The sequence below is a fragment of the Mirounga leonina genome, unplaced genomic scaffold (genome assembly GCF_011800145.1).
Source record: "Mirounga leonina isolate KUSES-001 unplaced genomic scaffold, KU_Mleo_1.0 Mir_115, whole genome shotgun sequence".
Taxonomy (NCBI): domain Eukaryota; kingdom Metazoa; phylum Chordata; class Mammalia; order Carnivora; family Phocidae; genus Mirounga; species Mirounga leonina.
In genome coordinates this window covers 82,302,316-82,327,133 of record NW_023270268.1, presented here as the reverse complement: position 1 = coordinate 82,327,133, position 24,818 = coordinate 82,302,316, and the positions used below count along the sequence as shown (strand labels likewise).

The following is a 24,818-nucleotide window of genomic DNA, read 5'->3' as shown; positions in this document are numbered from 1 at the left end:
AGAAATACATATATTTCTTTCTTATTATTTTCTTTAGAAAGATATAATTACCACCATGCTTTAAATACATTATTACACAGCCTACATAGATTTACCCGCTCACATACACTATTTGTAAAAATGATCCTGATTGAACACTCAGATTATGCTTTGATTCCTGAAACTGCCTATGTCTTTCTAGAACATTTGTCCACGAATGTGACTCAGGTTTTTTTTTTTTTTTTCCCATGTGCAAACCAGTCCTTTTCATATATAGAAGTCTTTATTTATGTCTTTATTTAGAAGAAAAATAGCAAATACTCTTAGCATCTCTAGAGCAATTTACATTTTATAAATAACTTTTATATCTCATTTCGTCATAGCATAAAACAAATGAAGAGCTATTATATTATCCAACCTCCAGATGAAGAAACCCAGGTGAAAAGAGACCAGACTGGTCAGCTAGCAAGTATCAGGGTCAGAGGTGGCTTTTACTTCCAGAAAGGAGGGACCACAGGAGTGAGGAGGAGGAGGATTCTAAGAGGGGTAAAGCTCTCATTTCATGTGCCTCATCATCTTTTTCTCTCAACTGGGCAGTCCCACCCACAGCACATGCCCATTGTAGGATCTTCCTCCTCATCATTTCCTTAGCCTCATCCTATTGCCATAAGTTCAACTATGCAAGAAATTTAATTTTGTAACTACACTTAGTTTTATTTTTGCTCCAAATATTGCCATCCTTGAGAGTAAGCAGTGGCATAAGTCAGACAGTCGTTCCCATCAGTTGGTGGGTCCCCTGACTCAAGTCTGGCTACTAGAGGTTGTGCAAGGCACTGGGGAGGTGGGTCTGGGCTAGGGTAGCTCTCTTGTCTGTGGTCCCCACTCCACTCTGGGCTTGGCAAATGTCTCAGGCCTGTCTCCCTACAAAAGGAGGCTAACTGGTGCCTTTTGCTCTGTTTTCACAAACTTCTACAATGTTTCCTTACTCATCCGGGAATTTCCTGAAGTGGTGATTTCACATCTGCATCCTGTCAGACAAGCTTGTGATGAGTTGCTAGGTCTGATCTTATCTCTCTTCCTTTTTCCTTTCCTCCTGCCTCTCACTTCTCCTTGTCTTTCATTTATTCATTCGTCTATCCATTTATTCAATAAAGGTTCAGAAATGCCTACTCTGTTCCAGGCACTCTGCTGTGTGCTGGAGTCACAAGACAAATGAGAGATGGCCACTACCCTCAAACAGCTTACAGTCGGATGGCCCCCCAAATATAAACAAACAAGAACATGGCATTTCCTGTGGAGATACTGGCTCACTGGGGATTAAGGACAGAATCCCACTTCACAACAGCCAGGACTTCCAGGTCCCGGAAGCCAGTGGAAGTTGATGATGAGTGTTCTTCCTTCTAAAACACTCTCCAGCCTATTTAGACCTCCAAACATTTGTAGGCAAATCACTCTTTCTTGGGATTCCGAAAAAGGCCAAGAACGAGATTCCTTATTATTATGTAAATAGCGTAAAAGAGACTTGAAAGTCATTTCTGTGTAAAATCATATCTGATTTGAATGTTATCTTTGGAACATTTGTTCATGTCCTGATGGGTGTCCAAATGACTTCTGTCTCTGGTTGATTGAATGCCTGCCTGCCACCAATACTGTGGGTTGTGTGTTCAGAACCTATCCACTAATATTAGCTTAAGAATATATTGTGGATTAATATTCTGTGATTCAAAAGCAGAACAACATTAGAAGTTATCTCTAAGTGTCTGCTTTTACAAAGGCTGATTTCAAAAACAATGGGGATACAGCGATTGGAGATTTGTCGAAAAGGTTCTATCCCTTTTCCAAAGCCCACTTAGAACACAACTGGTAAATCCAAACAAAGGATAAATATCATAATTGTTTTAAAGCGAATGAGAAGGGACAATGCTTGGCTAAAGGAATTCCTGAGACTATTCAAGATCACTAATAAAAATTGTATAGCTTCTTGTACCTTAGGATGTTAAAAATGCACCATGTAGAAAACTAGTTTTGAAAAACTAATCATAGAAAAACCTGGGTAATTGTTTTTATTCAGTTCACCCAGGCATTGAGCAAAAATATGTCTTTTGAACCTATTACATATCAGCAAGGAAAATGAGCAGTATAAAAAGTTATACATGTCAAAGTCCTTGCCCTCAGTTATTACTGAGGAGAGATAGAACCTGAATTTGTGTAACTATAATCAATATAATACTATTTCCAAATTAGAAATATGACATGTTATTTTGCTAATTGAACATTTAGCAAAAGACTGATGGAATTTTAAATTCATTCTAGTGCTTTTTAAATCTGGGAGCCAGGAAGTGTTATTAGCATTTTTATTTTGTCTCTGAAGTGTATCCTTTTGAACTCTGAGCTAATTTTCTTTGTATCTTAAATAACCTGTCTTCCTGCCATCAGGAAAAGTAGAGGAGTAGTACCGGCAAAGAATGGCAGTCAATAATAGGATATGCAAGTGGCCTCGTTTAGCTGGAATGTGTAGGAGAAAGAGCCAGTAATGCTCAGTTTATGGTGGCTTTGAAAATCTAGCAAGAGAGTTTGCACTCAGGACCCTCCCAAACCTCATCCTCTGTATCTCTTCATCTGGCTATTTATCTGTATCCTTTATCATATCCTTTAACAAATTAGTAAATGTAAGTATTTCACTGAGTTCTGTGAGCCGCTCTAGCAAATTAATTGAACCCTAGAAGGGGTTTGTGGGAACGTCAGATTTATTAGTCAGAAGCACAGGTGACAATGTGATATGGTGACTTGGGGGTGCTAGTGGGATATCCAGGTTGGGATGAACAGCCCACCATTGGGAAATATAGAACAAGAACACAGGAGAGAGGGAAGATGAATATAGATGTTATTGAATATAGATGTTATTGAACCAAGAAAACAGTTCCACTTATTAAGAAGTGTTAATTAATGAGAATAGAGCTGAGATCATCCAGAAAGAAAAAAGAGATATCCTGTAATATTGGTTTCTGTTTTTCACTACACCCTCCAAAAAGATCATGAAAAATATTTTTTAGATTTTATGAGGGCATAATTTCTCATTCATCTCTGTACTTCTAGGACTCTTTACCTCTACCTTCACACTCAATGTCCCAAACACCCTCAACCATCTTTAGTGCCCAGGGCAGAGCATTCTCTTGCTTTCATTTCTTCCAAGAACACTTCCCTCTTCTCCTTGATCTAGTTGGCCTCATTTCCTTTTGAGTTGTCATTTTTTAATTATCCAGGACCTCTTTCCTGGTCCTCTGTTTGGGCTAGATCTTCAGATCACCTGGTACTACTACCAAAATACTTATTGTATTTTCATTAATTATTTACTACTCTTTAGTGGCTTGGCCCCTGGGCCTCTGAAGGCAGGATTTCTGTCTGTCTTCTTCATTATTATATTCTTAGTACCTAGAGCAGTGCCTGGCACAGAATAAGCACTTAAAAATATTTGTTGAATGAATGGATGAATGTACAGATAAACAAGTAAATGAAAGGGAAGTAATAATTGCTTTACACATAATTTATAGCTCCTTCATTGCCTAGCATAGATCTGGGCTTAAAGAATACTTGGGGGGACATTTAAGTGACAACTCTCTTTGCTAAAATGGCCTGCTTTTTAAATTATAACAGCAAACCATGCAGACCAGGTATGGAAAATATAGGTGGACTTTAAATAAATATCTGAAATGTAATCAAATATTCCACTGCTTGCATCACCAGCATCCCTGAGAAGTCATCTGACTCAGGGGATGAGCAGTAAGACCTGAATAGCTGTGGTTTGTATACTTTTTTGAAACTGGAAAGTACCAGCTCTAAATGACTACCTGAGGTCACATGGAATCAACAAAAGACAATCTTTTTTAGGAGAAAGTATACCTGTCATGAAGACACCATTGCCCCATGTGGACAACACCATTGCTTGGAAATCCCACAGCTTGGAAGATTATCGGAAACATGTCCTTTTCTGCGGGACGGAAGTTATCCAGGTCAAGCCGTCTGGGAAGGGGCCAGTGAGAGCAGTTGTCTTGCAAACAGGTTGGTAGATTCCACTTTTGTAAATTTAGTCCATGATTAGAGGTGGGGGAGTTGGATTGGGAAAATTTTGTTTAGGAATATGAAGTTTGCTATATTCTGGTAGTAACAGCCATACTCATTTCTAGTCGGACCCTTATTATTCTAAGTTGCCACCATTTCCAACTGAAATTCTTGTCTATGATGAAGCATATAGAGAGATGAAGTACACTTCCTCAAAGGCAAGACTATGTTCTTGTAGGTTTGTTTGTTTTTGTTTTGTTTTTTTTTATGACCACAGGCTTCTTTTCTTTTCCCTCTACACCCACTCTAAGTAATTACCAGGAAAACAGTTCCAACCATTGTTGCTTGAGGACTTTTTCCTTTCAAAGTGCTGCTTGCTGGGCTATTATTTCAAGATCCCTGCTGGGTATCTCCACTTGGGTTCAAACTTCAAAGTCAAGGCACTTCAAAGTCAAGGCATCTAAAGGACTCATCCTCCTCTTTCTGTTGACAGCATTACCATCTAGCCAGTCTCTCCACATCACCTTTAACTCTTAACTTTCTCCCTTACCAAGTAGGGCACCACATCCTGTTGATTCTACAAATACCTCCTGAGTCCTCTCTCCCCCTCCTTCATCCCCACAGTTGGTGTTTTGTCTAGGCCCTTCATCATCTCCTGTCTAACTATTACAACAGAAATATTCTTTTGACTGTTCCCTTTCAGCTTTTGCCTGAAATACTTTGTCTTGTCTTTTGTTCTGTTTATCCCTTGATCTGTCACCAAGTCATATTTCTAAAACATATTTTGAAGCAGTTTATGCACACTATGCTCAAAAACTTTTCAAAACTATTAATATTACGCCCAATCTTCCACATGACATGACGCAGCCAACACCTTCCATGACCTGGTCCTAGCTTGTTGTATTCACCTGTGTTTCTGCCAGCCCACATATGCACAAATTCACAAAAACATACCTTGCACTTTGTTGTCTCTATGCTTTAGTTAGTCTATGATTCAATTGTTCTACCTGATTTTTTTTTTTTAATTAAAAATATCAAGTTTTGTTTCAAAGTAGTCAGTGGGCATGAGAACATCTCTCAGCCAGCTGGTAAACAGGAGCTAATGGATGGTAATCATGGAAACCACCTGATCTGAGCTTATAAAATGCTGAGGCAACAGGTTAGAGAAAGCTCTGCTCCTTTTCTCCAAAGCCTGCAAAGCCATGTTTGAAGAGACAAGATATTCACCAAGCAGTGGGATTAAGGCATGTTTCATACTTAACAGTAGTGACTTATATCTAGTAGTCAATTTTTTTTGCCAATAACTTAGATAATGAGTAGCTACGAAGTGCTATGCCCTGAGGGCTAAAGGAAAAAATAATTGTGAGATACTCCTTGACCTTAAAGAAGATTGTAGTCTTGTGCAGGAGAGCAGAGATAGATGTCATGTGATTAAATGTTATAGGGACTCCAAAGAAGGGGAGAAATTATTTTTGATATGAAGTGTGGGAGTAGAATTCTGGAAATATTTCTTTGATGAGGTGGCATTTTGAGCCAATCCTGATAGGATGGGAAGGATTTAGCCAATCCTATCAGAGAGCTGAAAAGACATGCTAATCTGTTTCTGCAAAACACAAAAGAAAGAATGCACTGGGGTCTTCTGAGAGGAGAGCTAGTTAAAAGTCTAGCAAGATAAGAGTCTACCAGATTGATGGGACTTGGAATGCCATGCTTAGAAATTTGAACTTTATTATAAAAAATGGAGGCTCTGGAAGGTTTTTGAGCATACAAATGACATGATGAAAGGCACATATATTTAAGAAATTACTTGTTTTTGCTTTCCTTTTCTCTTAATTTTCTTTTATTTTCAACACATATTTGAACTTTAAAGTCTTCTCTCAGCAGCTCATCTTCTCTGGTGACTGCATCTGTTGGTTCCTTAGTCTTCTTTTCCCCAGTCTCATGCATGAATGAGGAGCTGCACTGTGTGAGCCACTGAAGCACTGACTCCCAGAGCAAGAGAAATTGAGCAGGGCTAAATGAATGCCATTTATTGTTGCTGGCAACTTGTAAGAATAATAAATATAAATATACTGTTAACAATGGTGTTTTCATTCCATATTCAAATGACACTATTAACGAATCCTTAATTTGATGCAAACCATTTTGGGTTTGGGGAAAACTGTATTAAAGAACCTTACTCCACCTGCAATTATCTTCATGTAGGTTACAATACCGCCAAAGGGGACTTGGTAAGATCCATCCTCTACCCTCGGCCTCTGAACTTCAAACTGTACAATGATGCCTTCAAGTTTATAGTGTTCCTGGCCTGCCTTGGAGTTGTGGGTTTCTTCTATGCTCTTGGTGTATATATGTACCATGGAGTAAGTATTGGGGGTAAAGTTTTTTAATAGCATAGCTTTCTCAAGGAACTTGACCTAACTTAAAAGGGTTGGATAAGGTTACCTTTTAACCCCATCATTCTGTGAGTCAGCGCTGTCCAATGGACCTTTCTTAGATGATGAAACTATTCTATACTTACACTGTTCAATTTGGTAGCCCTTAACCATATGTGCTTATGGAATGCTTGAACTGTGGCTAGTGTGACTGAGGAAATGAACTTTCAATTTTACTTCATTTTAATTATTTTTAATTAACATAATTTAATTTAACTAATTTGATTATTTGATTGATTTCAATTTAAGTACCCATATGTGGTTAGTGAAAATTGTATTGGATGACACAGCTACGAAAAGTTGCAAAGTTCACAGTCCTTTCACCACTTGGATGGGAATGAGAGGTTACTGTGTGTGCGGCATTTGCAATACCCAAGCCCAAATAGCTTCAGAGGAAATACATGTTTCTCAAGTCTGATAGGATGGAGAGGACTTAGTCAATCAGGTCAGAGAGCAGAAAGGGCATACTAATTAGAGTGAGCAAAGGACAAAGCAAGAAATGCAGATGGGTCTTCTGGAACCAGTAAGCAACTAAGACATTAAGCCTAGCAAGGTAGAAATAGGTTACATTGAAGGGAATCTTGAATTCCATGCCGAGAAATTTGGATTATTTGAGAATGTTGAAATATTTGAGTGTGTACATTGTCCAAGGCATACCCAACAGACCATTTAGGCAATGTATTGCTCTGTGTTCTGTTAGGTTCTGAAATGGAATTAAACATCCATTTTTACAGGGGTGACTGGGTGGCTTAGTCAGTTAAGCATCCGACTCCTGATTTCAGGTCAGGTCATGATCTCAGGGTTGTAAGATCAAGCCCTGTGTCAGGCTTCACACTCAGCGCTGGAGATTCTCTCTCTCCCTCTGCCCCTCCCCCTTTCCTTCTCCCCTCTTTCTCTTAAAAAATATATATAAAAATTATAAATGTCCACTTTTACAGAAATGTATGCTGCATGGATCCACACTTCCTTTTAAGCTTCATGGTGTCTGGTTTCATTTGAATGTCCCTCTTAATAGTTATATTGGCTGGACAGAGAAGGGTTGTCACAAATGACCTCTGAAGTCCTTTCTGGTCCTGAGCATCTGATTCTGTGGTAAACCATGCAGTCTCTTCTGTAAGACATATTAGGACAGAATGGGAGAAGATATTTGCAAATGACATAGCAGATAAAGGGTTAGTATCCAAAATCTATAAAGAACTTCTTAAACTCAACACCCAAAGAACAAATGATCCAATCAAGAAATGGGCAGAAGACATGAACAGACATTTTTCCAAAGAAGACATCCAAACGGCCAACAAACACATGAAAAAGTGCTCAACATTGCTCAGCATCAGGGAAATCCAAATCAAAACCTCAAGGAGATATCACCTCACACCAGGCAGAATGGCTAAAATTAACAAGTCAGGAAATGACAGCTGTTGGCGGGGATGCGGAGAAAGGGGAACCCTCCTACACTGTTGGTGGGAATGCAAGCTGGTGCAGCCACTCTGGAAAACAGTATGGAGGTTCCTCAAAAGGTTGAAAAAAGAGCTACCATCCAGCAATTGCACTACTGGGTATTTACCCCAAAAATACAAATGTAGGGATCCAAAGGGGTACGTGCACCCCGATGTTTATAGCAGCAATGTCCACAATAGTCAAACTGTGGAAAGAGCCAAGATGTCCATCAACAGATGAATGGATAAAGAAGATGTGGTATATATATACAGTGGAATATTATGCAGCCATCAGAAAGAATGAGATCTTGCCATTTGCAATGACATGGATGGAATTGGAGGGTATTATGCTGAGCGAAATAAGTCAATCAGAGAAAGACATGTATCATATGATCTCACTGATATGAGGAATTCTTAATCTCAGGAAACAAACGGAGGGTTGCTGGAGTGGGGGGGTGGGAGGGATGGGGTGGCTGGGTGATAGACATTGGGGAGGGTATGTGCTATGGTGAGCACTGTAAATTGTGCAAGACTATTGATTCACAGATCTGTACCTCTGAAACAAATAATACATTATATGTTAAAAAAAAAAAAGATATCAGGAAGGGAAGAATGAAGGGGGGGAATCAGAAGGGGAGACGAACCATGAGAGACGATGGACTCTGAAAAACAAACTGAGGGTTTTAGAGGGGAGGGGCATGGGGGGATGGGTTAGCCTGGTGATGGGTATTAAAGAGGGCACGTTCTGCGTGGAGCCCTGGGTGTTATACGCAAACAATGAATCATGGAACACTACATCAAAAACTAATGATGTAATGTATGGGGATTAACATAACAGAATAAAAAAAAGACATATTAGGATATTAGCAATGTGGCTCATAGGGAAGAAGAAAAAACTGTGAATAAAAGGGTCCAAACACAGATATGAAACTGGGTATGGGTGACCTAATTACAATGCCCACATTGGTAGCTTTAGTGCATTCTGTGTGTGTGTTATTGGGGAGAGGGGTATATATTACTGGGCAGTCACAAGAATTTCCAGGCAATGTTCATGCTCACACTTGTACTCTGGGTAGTCATTACAGTCTGATAAAGCCCCCAGGGAGCATTTCTAGGTCAGGCAAAGGAAGCCATGGAATACTGGCACCAGAAGAATGGACCCTGGAAAGAGCTCTGCAGACTGTTAAAGCCAGTAGGGCTGGAACTTGACGCAATGTGCCAGTTTTATGTGGGGAGCAGGAGTGTTGAACAGGAAAACAAGCAAAAAGCTCTCTTGTGTGGACTAAGAAGCCCCTGCAGTGATTGGGAATGAAAGTTTCCTGAGTGGGACTCAATATCCAATATACACCAAGTAGCAACACTAATCACAAACCCCGTCCCCTTGTGGGTCATAACCTGTGGCCCTGTTGGCTGCCTCTATCTGTACTGGCTCAGGACTTGAAAGGACTGAGTCCTCAGGGTCAACACTCTGTGGCTGTAGTTGGAAAAATCAAGGAATGATGGATTTTGTAATAAACCGAGTTTGGATCAATGATGTATCTAGCAGGCATTGTTCCTGACATTGGATCTCTGTTTCCAGTAGTCAGAAGAGGACTTTATGCTAAAATTATGGTTGATTTCATAAAAATCTAGGGTAAAGCATAGTATCTAGAGCATTTGAAAAATAAAACAAGCCACCCTGTGATTTGACCTTGCCTCCGCTCTTTATCAGTCATGTGAATTTCTGCAGACCTGACTAGGATCTTGACTCCATGTGAACTGGCTTGATAATATGACACAATGGTCACATATTTGTACCCTGGAGTGGGACAGACTAGGGTTCAGATCCTCACCATTTAACTAGCAGGTGGCTTGAGGAAGTTATTTAATATTTTAAGCCTCGGTTTCTTCATCTGTTAAATAGAAAAAATAACAGTATTTACATCATAAGGTTTTTATGGAAAGTCACTAAATAATGTATGTAGCCTAACACAAGGCCCACCCCAGAACATGAGCAGTGAGAGCAAGCTATTTTTACTATTGACTTTCCTATAGCAGATAATACATGTTGAGATCTTAGCAGAATCTTGGTCATCATTTTTATCAGGTCACCATTCATTTCATATGTGTGCTGGGTACCTCCTCTGTGTCAGAAACTGTGCTAGGCTCTATCTAGAGATGAATAAGATGAACTTGAAAATGACTTCAAAGATGTATAAGCCACAGCTGCTGCACCCAAAGGAGTTTGGAAGCTATTGAGGGAGATTTAAAACCCAACTGTCAAGCCAGTGTGTGAAATGTTACAACTCCAAGATGGTCTCCATGCCTGGGGAGTCCAGAGGGTGTGTTACGATGAGCAGAGGAGGGATGGCACTCTGGGTGAAGGGAATGCTAAGTGAAGAGAAACAGTCAGGAAAGGGCAGAGTGGACATCCAGTAGGGTTCAGAGTCTCCTTTGTTGTCAGTGGGAGACAACTTGTCCATTCCTTAGACACACCCAAGAGAACTCTCAACCCCCCCAAGAGCCAGCTCACTTTGAATACTCTGAGTTTCTAGAGCTCCTGTGCTATTACAGGAGATGGTGCCAGAAAAGGTACCAGACTGCTCTGCTGGGCTAACCTGTATGTCCCTCCCTCCCCAGGTTTCTTCAAGAGATACTACAGCCATGGCCCTGCTCCTCTTCACCGTAACTGTACCTCCGGTGCTGCCAGCTGCCCTGACCACAGGCATCGTGTATGCACAAAAGAGGCTGAAGAAAAAGAAAATCTTCTGTATCTCCCCACAGAGAATCAATATGTGTGGGCAAATAAACCTCGTGTGCTTTGACAAAGTATGATTTAAACTTTCCAGGTTGGAGGTTAATGATTTCAACATACAGCAGAGCTGGAAAAGGCCTCCAAGAATGCCTGGCTCACTGTGCTCATTTTGCAGATGGGAACACTGAGGCCAGAGAAGGTCACACAGTGAGCTAGCGTGAGACCATGTTCTAGGAGCCCACTCTACTGAGTCCTAAGGAAGTGGTTTAGATATCACACCATGAATTCCTTTCCTATGAAATTTAATATTTTTGTGCCTGTATTGGGTTTTAAAACAATCTCTTACTATAATAACTTCTATGACTGACTGGCTTTTTCAGGCAAAAAAATCTGAGGAACATTTCTGTTCCCTGAAGTGCTTTGTCCTGTGCTTAATTGAACATATTCCCTTCTTCGCCTCCGCTTCTTTTAAGGAAAGGAAGGGAGGGGACCATGGCTGTGTTTATGCACTCAGTCCCTCACTTCTCCTTTGATCCCCAGGTTAGTAAAACTCTGGACTAGTGAATGTGTCCCTGTGCTTAGGGTCCTGGAAGTGGCAGGGGAGAAGTATGTCCAAATGCAGAGGATTACTAGTCTGGGACAGGTCCTGAGACCCCCCTGTGCCTCTTCTATGGGAGACCTGCAGGGACCTCAGCCTCACTCACCTGCTATTCAGATCCTGCCCTCTGCTTGGGCAGGCCAATTTAACTGCTATAACGCAGTGGGTTCCTCCATGTCTTCACTTCATTCAATTTGAATAGTTGATAAAGGCTTTGCCACCTTTTAACTTATCTACATGGGCCAAGAGCTCCATTAATGAGATGTTCCTTGCTCTGCAGAAGCTCATGACTTAGCTGAGGAAGCAGGTAAAACAGAAGTGTAGACAATGATAATGCAGTGAAATGCATGCTGAAAGAGGTATGAACAAAGCATTGAGGTGAAGTTACCTGTCACGGTTGGGAGGTCACTTTTGAGCTATGACTTTGGTTGTTAGACAGAATGGGCCCTGGGCTCAGAGGCAAGCAAATCAGAAGCACAAGGATGTCAGGGCCTGTGGCACATGGGGGACAGAGGACAGTGGGGTGTGGCTAGTTTGGGGGCTGTCCTGTAGGGGATGTAGCTGAAGAGAGGAGTGAGCCCAATTGTTCAGGGCCTGACATGCCAAGCTAAGGAGTGGAGACTTGTTGTGAAGGAGAATGGGAGCCCTACCATTTTTTTAAAAAATTTTTATTGTTATGTTAATCACCATACATTACATCATTAGTTTTTGATGTAGTGTTCCATGATTCATTGTTTGTGCATAACACCCAGTGCTCCATGCAGAATGTGCCCTCTTTAATACCCATCACCAGGCTAACCCATCCTCCCACCCCCCTCCCTTCTAGAACCCTCAGTTTGTTTCTCAGGGTCCATAGTCTCTCATGGTTCGTCTCCTCCTCCAATTTCCCCCCCTTCATTCTTCCCCTCCTGCTATCTTCTTCTTTTTTTTTTTCTTAACATATATTGCATTATTTGTTTCAGAGGTACAGATCTGTGATTCAACAGTCTTGCGCACTTCACAGCGCTCACCATAGCACATTCCCTCCCCAGTGTCTATCACCCAGCCACCCCATCCCTCCCACCCCCCACCACTCCAGCAACCCTTAGTTTGTTTCCTGAGATTAAGAATTCCTCATATCAGTGAGGTCATGTGATACATGTCTTTCTCTGCTTGATATATTTCGCTCAGCATAACATCCTCCAGTTCCATCCACATCGTTGCAAATGGCAAGATCTCATTCCTTTTGATGGCTGCATAATATTCCATTGTATATATATACCACATCTTCTTTATCCATTCATCTGTCGATGGACATCTTGGGAGCCCTACCATTTTTTAAGAAGATGGGTGACATTTTTATAGGTGTATTTTATTTATTTAATCTGGGGTAATTGGTGAGAAGGGACAGAGGGGAGATAAGACTAGATAACAGGAGGTTATCTGTGAATGTTCTTTCTTTTCAACCTGCAGGCCACTGGACCTTGAGGCTGCTCATTTCACCTCTAACCTGAGAATGTCCCTTCCCTGTTTACTCAGTTGTAAGAATTGGAAGCATTGTAAGCACTTCACTGTAAAGCATTATGCTGACTTAATATCTTCTAATGACAGAAATGTCATTTGATAGAAGTTGTCCTAGGCAAGGAGAGCAAGAATGGCGAGTAGAGGACCAGCTGGAGAGACACCATGAGTAGACTTGATGAGTCTTGGCCCCCAGCTGAAAGTTGAACAGCTCTAAGATTATTTCTGTTCTATTCTTGTCGAGTTTCCCTTGGCAAAGAAAGCCCTTAATCCCACTTGTCAGGAACCACTAGGGTTAACTTAACAGTAACTCCCTTTTAGTTTTAGGATCAAAGAACAGCCCCTGGGATGTTTTCTGGGAGGGATTCCCAATACTTACCCAGAAGCCTCATTAGTGCCTGTAATATAAGAGGGAGTTTTATAAAACACGTTCATTACATATACATCTGTTTCTAAAACTAATTCTTCCAGAGGGAGTTCATTTTACATCTCATAAAAAAGTTTTTTCCTCCTCATTCTCACGTGCTAGAACAACTGAAGGACTGCTCCTCAGCATGGTTGGCCAAACCCCAGGGGCATGACAGCACGTTATAGTGCAAAGAACTCTGGATTGGGAATCAGTAAAATGAGAAGTCAAATCCTGGACCTGGCACTCAGTTTCTGTGTGCCCTTTTAAGAGAAGCTTGAACTCCAATGATCTCTAAGTGTCTTTCTAGCTTTCAGATTATAAAACTCTACCAATATGCTGTTGGAATAAAGCACCTCACAATTAATTGAAGCCCCATCTACTGTTATTTCCCTTTAGAAGACATTCACCACCAGGCTTCTGAGTACATCTGTTCTCATATATTTCTAGTTTACACTGCTTTGTTATAAAACAAGTTCTCTCTTTTCTATCCAGTTCAACCCAAGCCTGGGCTAGTATTTATGCTAAGAAGTTTGCTTTCTCTGTCTTACTCCCTTTACAACTGCAACTATACTTTAGTTTTCTTTCTGTTCATGGCTAGTTTTATTGTATAAGGATCACTTTCACATAGATAAATAACACAGTCCCATTTCTGTTTTGCTACAGTATCGATTCTGTTTTCATGTTCAAAATATTGATGTTTAAAAAATATAGTCTGGTCATCAGGAAAACATTTCAGTTTGAATTAAGCTGCTAACGCTTTTTGAAATGGAACAACTCAAGAGGATTTGAAATCTAAACACACAGGTTGGGACCTTTATAAAATGCAGAAGGGAAATGAAGCAAATAGATTTTTGCTGTTGTTCTTCAAGGAATAACTCACACAAAGCGTGTTAGCTTTCTGTGAAGTCCAAATGAATTAACGAAACCAAGATTCCTTCATTCTTTAATTGGAAGTCCAGTGCGGGTTTTGTCTTTCTGTATATTTTGCAAAATTTATGTAACATTTGTCTAGGCAGGCTGGATTCTGGTTCTTTCTCTTCAACCTGCAGGCCACTGGACCTTGAGGCTGCTCATTTCACCTCTAACCTGAGAATGTCCCTTCCCTGTTTATTCAGTTGTAAAAATGGGAAGTATCATAAGCACTTCATTGTAAAGCATTATGCTGACTTAATGTCTTCTAATGACAGAAATGTCATTTGATAGAAAACTAGAAAATTCACTGTCTAATACAGAAATGACTTTTAAAAGAATGATGACAGAGACCTGGGGGTCAGTAATGAAAAGGGATACACCCCAGCCCTGGGTAGTGCTTTGCTCAGCCTTGACAACGCTGAAGCCGTGGGGCCTTGTGCTTACTCTGGGAGTTGGCTTCTTGCATAAAGACACTGGGGTCGGTAATTAATAGTGGACTCTGAAGCAATGAGCAAATTCAAAGTGATGTGATAGTACTTAGTTTCATGTTGCTTTCTCTGTTACATTATGTGACAAATACTCCCTCATAATACAGCAAACAAATCTCCCAACCATTTCCCTCTTGGTCTAACAATAAAACCCATTCATGGGCATTAATGAATATTTATTATTAGCACTTCATTTCTCTCTAAATTCTCAAAGCCCTTTATCAACATTTCATTATCAATCTGGACAGTCACCATATCACCCATATTTTAGAAAATTGCTATGAACCAGATGGCAGACTATGAACTAAATAGTCTTGAAAAGAAAGAAAAAATTCTGAGCTCTGCTTCAGAAAGACAGCAGGTGCCAACTGAAAAGTCAAACTCGCACTTGTTCTTCTTGGATTTCCATTCACTGAACGCCTCTTGTTTAACAACAGCAAGTACAACAATAAACACACAAAAACAAAATACTCATATATTATTGTAATGACTAGTATCTAGAGTCATTTAATTATCAACATAGGCTTTTGTGGAATCATTTGTCACTTGCTGAATCTTTCCTTCAGGTACCCCTTTCTGATTTAAAATTTGATGTCTACAAACAAGGGCTTTGGACAACTAGATCTACTTTAATTTCTTGGGAGCTTGGGTTTTGTTTAAGTCATGATATGATTAAAAGCTCTAAATCTTATGTTAACACCAATTCTGTTTTATTCCAGACTGGCACTCTTACAGAAGATGGGCTGGACCTCTGGGGGACCATCCCAACTGCTGACAACTGGTAGGCACTTTAGCGAAGATGGAATGTGGGATTGGTGTGGCTATCTTCGTGCTACTCAGATCCATCCTCCCAGTGGTGAGGGGTGAATGTCACATAAAATATATATAATAATTTACTAGAACTAGTTCCCAAGTATTTTAATTTGTTAAATTAAATGAGTTCTAAGTACAAAATCAGACAGGGAAAGTAGACCTTCAAACTCCACATGAAAAATAGAATGAGTTGGGTGAGTAAGGAATTGAATGAATAAAACGGAGGAACAAAGAGTGAAATCGGAACTGTGCTTAATTAAAAACTGCAAAGACTTGCTGGTGGCTAGTGGGCTGGTGGTGGTGGTGGTTGGGGGGCGGGTAGTCCAGAAAAGAAGAGCTCTGTCCCCTCCCTCATGGAGCTCACATCTCATGGGAAAAAAAGGCACAAATGCACCCACCTTCTATGCACAATACAGGCTGTGGAAAGGGCTACTATTAAGGCACACATAACAGAATAGAGAAGAAGAAACAATAATGATTGCTTGATATAATACACAGTCCTGGATTTTAGAATAACATAGTAGATAAATGGTAGAAATTAATTTTGAAAATGAAGAGAATGGGGAAAACTATCTGACAGAGATACCACTTGAAATAGAATCTTGAAGCATATATGGCTAAAATTTTTCTAGACATGGGCTAAAAGCTGGCCGTGGGAGGGGGAAGAGCAATCACAGAGACATTACCCCAGAATGGAGCTAGAGAAGGGAGGACCCTAGCTCCCTTCTCTGCGGGGCTGATCTCTGCCTTCTCAGTCTAAGTGCAAATCCCTCAGCTCTTAAGCTCTGGATACTCCACCTCGGCTCCAAACATGGCTGAGGCTCTGTCATTGGAGAAGTCATGCAAGAGCTCCCCAAGACAGTGATGGGGCCAAGCATAGCTCCGGCACAAGATAACAGCCGACAGGCAGTGCGACATTGCAGAAGATACTTGGGTTCAACCCTACTCATGTGGTTCAGCTCCTGGTTGCTCAGATGGCTGGGCCAGGCTTTTGTCCAGATAGGCACTGCTTTGCCCTTTATTGGCCAGACTAGTGAAAGGGGAATGGGATGTTTGCAGCTTTCACCCCTCCTCTCCTTCCTTTTCCCCAAGTAAGATTTTGGAGTATAGAGAAAACTGGATACAATTACTGTTTGGCTGTAAGATGGGAGAAGGGGAATGTAAACCCAGCCAGTTTGCTGTCATAGAGGAAAGTGAGTTTCATTCAGATGCTGGAAATCCATGACAGGAGTTTCAGGAAATAAGACAAAGGGCAAAGGGATGAGTTATGAGAAACATTTCAGAGTCAAGGTGAGCTTTTACTTGAAGGAAAAAGAAACCGGCAGGCAGTCTTCCTTCCTATCCCTGCTACTTCACTGGCCCAGAGACCCCTTGCCTAGGGGTGTGGCTTTCTAGAGCCTACTCTGCAGAGCTTGCAAGTGTCAGTCTGAGCCTTCCACTACATCGCTTCTCGGCCTTTTGGCTAAGATCAAGTGTGAGCCTTCCACTACTACTCCCAACATAGGTCCTGGCTGCAATAATCTGACAGAAGTCTCTGTGATTATATCCAAGCGCTCAGACTTTATCATATAGGGCATGGGGAGCTATGGAAGAATTTGATCTTAAGAGTTGAGTATTATTAAAACTCTATGTTGGTAAGATTTAAGGGGCAGAATGTGTAAAATGATTTTCTTGAAGACCTTCACTTATTAATCATCTTCTATATCAGTTTTCAGGAAGTTCATAGCTTTACCTCAGGCAAGGCTTTGCCATGGAGCCCATTGTGTGCCGCCATGGCCAGCTGCCACTCTCTGGTCCTTCTCAACGGGACCATCCAGGGAGACCCACTGGACCTCAAAATGTTTGAGGGCACTGCCTGGGTAAGGTGATAGTTTCTTGGTACAAGTAAATGAGAAAAACTTGAAGAGATCCTTACTGGGAGTGGCAAAGCTTTTCTAACTTTGGTTGAAACCCAGAGAAGATTTATAACAATATGTGAATGAAGGTCTGACTCTACCTGAATTTCCCAACCTCTGCTCCAAAGAACTCTGTTAATGATTGCAACATGAAAGTGTTCCATGATCAAATAATTTGGGGAACTGCTATTTTAAGAAAGTAAAGTTGATTTCTTAACTACAGGATTTCTTTAATATATTGTGGTACACTGTGAATATTCAAGAGTGACTATGATATGCAGCATTTACCAAACCTACTTGACCACGAAACCTTGACAGGCCACGACATGGTACAATTAATCTTCATAACACCCTCAGAGAAACAGTAGCCTAAAGCAGTGGTGTTCAGTACATTAGCCACTAGACACATGTGGCTATCAACTACTTGAAATGTGGCTATGCAACTGAGAAACTGAATTTTCAATTTTATTCAATTTAATTCATTTAAATGTAAATAGCCACAAATGGCTGGTAGCTACTGTGTTAGATAGCATAGGTCTAGACACCAAAGTGAAGGTCCCCCAGTTCAACCGGTTTAGTTTTCTGATCTGAGGATGAATGACAGCTGAAGGGTATAAAACCATCCTGGTGGCTGTTGTGACATGGTGGGCAGACTTCTCAACTCCACCACTTTCTAGCTACATGAGCCCAAATCCAGAACCAAGACTCTGAATCTCTTACCTCATGTGTGCATTTATGATAATGATGCCTCATTCACAGACTTGTGGTAAGCATTGAGCCTATGAGACTACAGGGGCTGCTTGCATTGTAAAGTGCCCAACAAGGGGAGGGCACTCATTCATTCACTATTTAATTAATTATATTATTCTGTTCTAAAAAAAAAATGTTTTAAAGCTACTGACAATAATACATCAACTACAGGACAGCATTTAAAAAGAATGGTGAAGGGATGAAAACAAATGATTGCAGGGACATGAAATACACCTCACAAAGTTTAATTTAAAGATGTATAGTGGGAAAATTGTAGCTTTCTAGAAGTCAAAGTAATCAAAGAGGAAACCTGGTTAAGAGGGAAATTTCTGATATCAGTAAGTTAAAATTCGAGCACTTGTTATGGAGAAATTTTTGACATAAAGACAAAGCAGTAATCACTTTCCTGGATCTTAATGGGGGGAGAATCAGTGTAATCCTTACAAATAATGTCCTTAGCAGCATCATTGGAGTTGACACAATGATGATCTGCTTAGGGTCATTATTACTATATGTGACATTGATCCTGGTTCTGACAGTGCCTCTTCTCCATCGAGGGGTGTTGATATGTTCGTACAAATAACGTACAAGTTGGGGTCTTGCGTGGGAACATACATCTTTAGTATTAGCTCTGTAAAAAGAACTGTCTTTAAGAACAGTGGTATCCACCCCAAACAAAGCATGGAAGTACAAGGTGATTTGCTGAGTTTAAAGCTGGGTGAGCAGCAGTCTCCAGTTAAATATCCTTTGGTGGTTAGGAACCTTTCATTAAACATAAGGGGGAGGGGAAATGTCCTTGTAGACTCTAAGAATTTTAGCGCTAGAAGGGATATCAGAATATTTTTCAGAAGAAATTTGAGAGTTGGAGAAATGGAGTAATGTCCCCAAGATTAAACAGGAGAGTGATAGGGCAGAGGCCAGATGTTGTCTCCTATTTTCTGATTTGTACAATGGACAGCCTTTCCTGTATTTTCAGTTAATATTGGTTTCTCAGATGGTATAATTTATACTGTTGTAACATCCAAAGAATACAAACTATTTTCAAACGTGCATTCTAATTTGCTAGCAACTAACTTGCTAATTCTCTAGCTAAGCAATTAGGTTAGTAACATAGATATAGAATAAGAAATAATCCCATGTTTATCTCAAGACCCAATCCTAACTTATCTGAGGGCTAATATGCTCAGCTCTATTGGAGACTATATCTCTACTTAAACTCTCGTCCAGTTACTAGACATACCATTCAGGAAGAGCCATTGGCCTGTAGCTAGCATTTCTTGCATCAATTACTACTTAAATTGTAGTCACAATATTTCTGGCTTTTTGACATTCTACAATAAGGTCCTTAATATAAATCAATCAACAGAAATTTGAGAATGATGGTATTCAGATAATTGACCTAGAAGAGAAAATATGTGAAAGGGGCTTTGAAAAGATTCGAGTACTATGCAAATGAGAGGTATTTCTTTCTTATTATTTTTCTCTAAGGAATCTTATGAACATTTTCATTTCAAAACAGATAATGGAAGATTGCAATGCAGACTACTACAAATTTGGGATGTCAGATTCAAACATCATAATAAAACCAGGACCAAAAGCCAGTTGGGTATGATTTGCTTTTTTAAAGCAGATGGCTCTTTCTCCTTTAAACTGGTAAATCTCCCCTGACTTTCACGTATTTTTATATTCCTATTATTTTGCCTTATCCTAACAGTGTCCATAAGTTTGCTCATTCCTTGATTCCTAAATATATCCCTTAATTTATTCATGGATCTGTCCTTTAATTTATTCAACAAACACTCACATGCCTATATATGCTAGAGCACTATGCTATGTGCTAACGGATAGAGTGAATTCAGAGCTAGATGTGTTGGGCTCTGTGTTGGAGGAATACATGAGTGGGTAGAAAAATCCATATAGGTGCAAATAAGTGCAAGACAATGTGCTAAGTGCTATAATAAAGGCTGAAGAAAGAACTGCAGGAGCCCAGAGGTGGGCGTGAATACTGTTTTTGAGAGACAGAAGCACCACTGATGAAGTGACCTGTGAACTTTGCCTGGAAGATAATTAGGATTTCTCTAGGCAGCCATGGGGAAGGGACTTGCAGACCAGACAACTTGAAGAAAGAATCGCCTTAGAGACAGACAGAAAAGTATCAATGTTTGACAAATACACCACTTCATGATGTCCCTGGGTTCATTGCATAGCAAACCCTGTTTATTGGCGTGCACTGCTAATAAATCTCACTTACAGGCATCTTATGCTTCCCTTTCTTGGTGCTCTCACAGAGTCCTGTGGAAGCCATAGCCATCTTGCGTCAGTTTCCATTTTCCTCAAGTCTGCAGAGGATGTCTGTGGTTGCTCAGATGGCAGGGGAGGATCACTTCCATGTCTACATGAAGGGTGCCCCGGAGATGCTGGCCAAGTTCTGCAAGTCTGAAACAGGTACTCATTTAATTGACCCTGTTCTCTTTCAGGAGGTAAAATATTTTCGAAGCCCAAATACATAAAATACACAAGTCTAAATCAATGAATGTGGAGGTGATTATTTTCTCAGTGAGTGAGAAGTGGGGCCCAGTAGATCTGATAAGGCAGTGGTGAGAATTTCAAGGCAGACAGGCAGAGAGTATATATCTGGCTTTGGTCCATCCAGAAAAGTACAGCTACAATGGGGTATCAGGGAAGGAGATGTGAAGCAAACATCAGGAGCCAAAACAGGAAGCGACGTAAGGGTCCCCAGGAAGGGTAAGAATGAGGAACATGCACTGGGAACCAATGAAACAGGTCTGGATACTGCACTTATCTTGCAGCTGGGGCGCTCCGCCCGCCACCTCTGGGGGCTGTCACCATGTAAGGGCCTTGTGCAGATCAATGAAAGGAGAATATAGACAAGATAAATATCTTAGGGAAAAAAGTGATTAGAGTAAATTAGATAGTATTAGAGCAATGTAATTGATCATTTTCACAGCAATTTCATCTTTCTGGGCTAGATTTTCAGCTGATTTGTATTGTTTTTTAGTCTTATAAACATATGCACCCTCTAAGCGGCAGCCCAGATTTTAAGAATATTGTTGCATTCAAATGAGTTCATTTGGATAAAATTGGTCTTTTTCTCCTGATTTTCATCTATATTCTCCTTATGATTGCTGATAGCCATCAGCTTGGGCACACAATTCTAGATTTGGCAGATGATTGCTTTAACTTCTTCCTTTACTTAGAGCCATTTTTACCTTAGAAGCAGCTCCTTTTTTCTGACTTTGATCTTTCTCAGAGCTCCCATTACCTCTATCACTCTATCTTTCACAGACTGATGGCCTGTATTTTGCTGTTTAATTTTTTTTCACCCTCACAGATAAAAGTATCTTCTTGAAATTTTAACTGGTGACTATTGCCCGTGTTCTATTGTGAGGGTTTGGGCCTGTCACTTCTTCTTTTTTTTTTTTAAATTTTTTATTGTTATGTTAATCACCATACATTACATCATTAGTTTTTGATGTAGTGTTCCATGATTCATTGCTCGTATAACACCCAGTGCTCCATGCAGAGCGTTCCATCTTTAATACCCATCACCAGGCTAACCCATCCCCCCACCCCCCTCCCCTCTAGAACCCTCAGTTTGTTTCTCAGAGTCCATAGTCTCTCATGGTTTGTCTCCCCCTCCAATTTCCCCCCCTTCATTTTTCCCATCCTGCTATCTTCTTCTTTTTTTTTTCTTCTTAACATATATTGCATTATTTGTTTCAGAGGTACAGATCTGTGATTCAACAGTCTTGCACAATTCCGGCCTGTCACTTCTCACCCCTCATCCTTCTGGTAGCACTTTCAATTCTTCTTATTGTCCTTACCTTAGATCTTTGACATATGCTAATAATGACTGCAGTGATTTCTCCCTCTGTATTTAAGAAATGGAGAGAGCCAAGATCTTCCTTGATCCCCACCCCCGGAACATTTTAGAACTACAGAAAGTCTGAGCTGAATGGGAACATAGAGTTCCATAACCCCTCATTCTATGGATGGGGAAATTGAGGTATAGAAGAGAGAACTAACAAGCCCAAAGTCAGAGATCTAGTTGGCAGTAGAGTGGAGACTAGAAGTCAGGTGTTTTGCTACCTAAGACACTATATACTTCCATTATGCTGTGCTTCTTTCTAATACCCTTATAGGTATTCTACAAACCGTAAAATTTTATCAATATTTTAATATTAGTTATGACTACTATACCAAAATACACAAATGTTGGCATTGTATCATCTGTCATCTAAAGCAGGGATTAGCAAGCTTTTTTGCAAAGAGCCAGGTAGAAAATACTTTAGATTTTGCAGGCCACATGGTATCTGTCTCAGCCACTCAGCCCCAAAGCAGCCATAGATGGTAAACAAATGGGCATGGCTGCATTTCAATAAAACTTTATTTACAAAAACAAGCAAGGGGCCAGATTTGGCCTGTAGTTTGCTGACTCCTGGTCTAGTGGATCAGCTGTTTCCCTCACTTTACCCATGTAGACCCAGTCCTGAGGCCTGTCCTTACTAAACCCAACCAGTGGATTTGACACCCAGTTAATGACCAGTGTATCTTTGGCATTCATTTCTGTCAGGATAATAAGAGCACACTGATGGAGTTGTTTGTGGCTTTTAGCTGGAGCTGTAGTTTTTCTGTTAAAGTGTTTTTTGGAGTTTTAAAACAAGGGACAGTGACTGGATCCCAGAGTCTTGTTTAGGAGCTGGGTAGCCTTCAATGTGACCTTACATTTACCTCTTTCCTCTCACTTGATAGTACCCAAGGATTTCCCACAGAAACTGAAGAATTATACAGCACAAGGCTTCCGTGTCATTGCCCTTGCCCATAAAGACTTGAAGATGGAGAAGCTTTCAGAAGTACAGAAATTAGCCCGGTAAGGAACTCAGAAATCGGCACTAGAGTAAGCTCTGTGTACATCAGGTAAAAGAATGCTGGAGATGGACAGGACAGCTCAAATCACAGGGAAGCCTCCTAGAGATGGAGACTCCTCTCATCCAATCTCCTAATTTGGAAATAGGTGACTCTAAGCCATACTGGGAAAGACTTGCTGAGGTCACAATGCTGGTTGGTGGTAGAACAAGGATGGCAGTCCAGATCTCCTGACTCCCAGACATCAGTGAGCTATCTCTGCCCTGCGTTCCATCATCCCATCAAAAATAACCAACACTCCTTCAGCCTTGGAACATTATGTGGCTGACTGACTGGGGGTCCTATCTCCTTAAAAGAAGGAGACAATGGGCACTGTGACAGACTTCCCGCATCCTTCAGACCTGGATTCTTTCAGGGCTCAATAGTACACCTCCCTCAGATCTGGAGAGGTAGTGAGTGCAAGCTGAGTTATATGAAATAGAATTCAGTATTCTTCATTACGTTAAGGGTATAAGTTGTCCTCATTAGAGGATAATCTGCAGATTCTTTTTTTTTAATGTTTCTCAGTTTTTAAAGGTTATTTTTGAATTGTCTAAGACAAAGGAATAGTGAAATAATGTGGAACATTGACTAACAAATTATCTATGCATTATCATCTTTGATTTTGTGTTGCTGATAGAGAGACCCTCATTTATATATAATTAGCACCTTTGCATAAGATGTGGATATCCTTGGTTCAGTGTAACTATTTACAACCTCTGTCCCTCAGCTCTAATGGAATCATTGTCCCTTCCTTACACTGTATCTATTTCCCTCATCTCTAAAGTGTAGAATTGGATGATCTTTAAGGAACCTTTCAGCCACGACATTTTAATCTTCTAAATAGAATCACAAAGATCATTTTGAAATAAATGAATGGCACTCTCAGATTTAATATTCAAGGTGTTAGCTATTCTTAAGCAAGCATGAAGACCCATAACACACAGGATTTTATAACTTCGAGACAAAAAAATTTTAATAACAAAAGCTAGGGTTATGTATGAAGAAAAATATTTATGTAGCTAGACAAGGCTAGTCACCACCAAGCTGCCATATACTAGTACAGTTGTGATGCTCTCATTTAAAAGTCACTAGAGAGATAGCCATTATTATAAATATAACAAAATAAGAAAGTGATGATACAATGTACTAGATTACCAACCATCTCAGATTTTCATAGAGAATATCAACCTCCTATTATGCTTCTTAAAATTTATTTACTATTTTCAGACAGAGAAAAGGAAAAGTGTTTTGAGTTTTAGCACAATCAAATTATATTCAGCAAAGTTTCCCAATTAGGAGAATCAAAAACTTCTTTAAAAACTGGTATCATAAAAGGGAAGTAGAAGAGTTTCCTTTTTTCTAGAAAAAAAAAAACAAAACAAACAAACTAGAAAACAGAAATACTTTATCAAAATTCCCTCTTTCATTGGTTTAGCAAATTTCTATTGAGCTTGACTCTGTGTGAGATGCTCTTCAAGACACTGAAGATTCAGAATTGAATAAAATAAAATCTTTGCCCTCAGAAGCTTATATCCTAACTGGGGGAGATAGATAATAATGCCATTTTACATGGGGTGGTCAGCGAGTCTTGTCAGGAGGTAACATTTGAACAGCGAAATGTGTAAAATAGGGGAGCAAAGCATGTGGATATCCAGAGGAAGAACATTGCAGGCAGTAGGAAGAGTGGACACAAGGGTCCTGACACAGGATTTTGCTGGGAATGTTGCAGAGTAGCAAAAGGCCTAAGTGCCTGAATTGGTGAAAGAGGGGAAGAATCGTAAAATAGAGACCAAAACCAGAATAAACTGGTGAGAAGATTTCTGGATCTTTCTTTTAGTTCTAGCCAATTAGAAAATATTAGTCCAATTTATAATAGAAACT

At 40.2% G+C, this 24,818-nt stretch overlaps 1 protein-coding gene across 1 annotated transcript in view; it reads left to right on the top strand.

Moving 5' to 3' along the window:
- ATP13A5 (ATPase 13A5) overlaps window positions 1-24,818 on the top strand; it is a 121,075-nt gene that overhangs the window by 48,181 nt on the left and 48,076 nt on the right. The window contains exons 10-17 of the mRNA XM_034990734.1: window positions 3,868-4,038; window positions 6,244-6,401; window positions 10,529-10,717; window positions 15,270-15,331; window positions 17,072-17,222; window positions 19,528-19,614; window positions 20,297-20,453; window positions 22,782-22,899. Coding sequence (XP_034846625.1) covers window positions 3,868-4,038; window positions 6,244-6,401; window positions 10,529-10,717; window positions 15,270-15,331; window positions 17,072-17,222; window positions 19,528-19,614; window positions 20,297-20,453; window positions 22,782-22,899 — 1,093 coding nt within the window. The remainder of the gene's footprint in view (window positions 1-3,867; window positions 4,039-6,243; window positions 6,402-10,528; window positions 10,718-15,269; window positions 15,332-17,071; window positions 17,223-19,527; window positions 19,615-20,296; window positions 20,454-22,781; window positions 22,900-24,818) is intronic.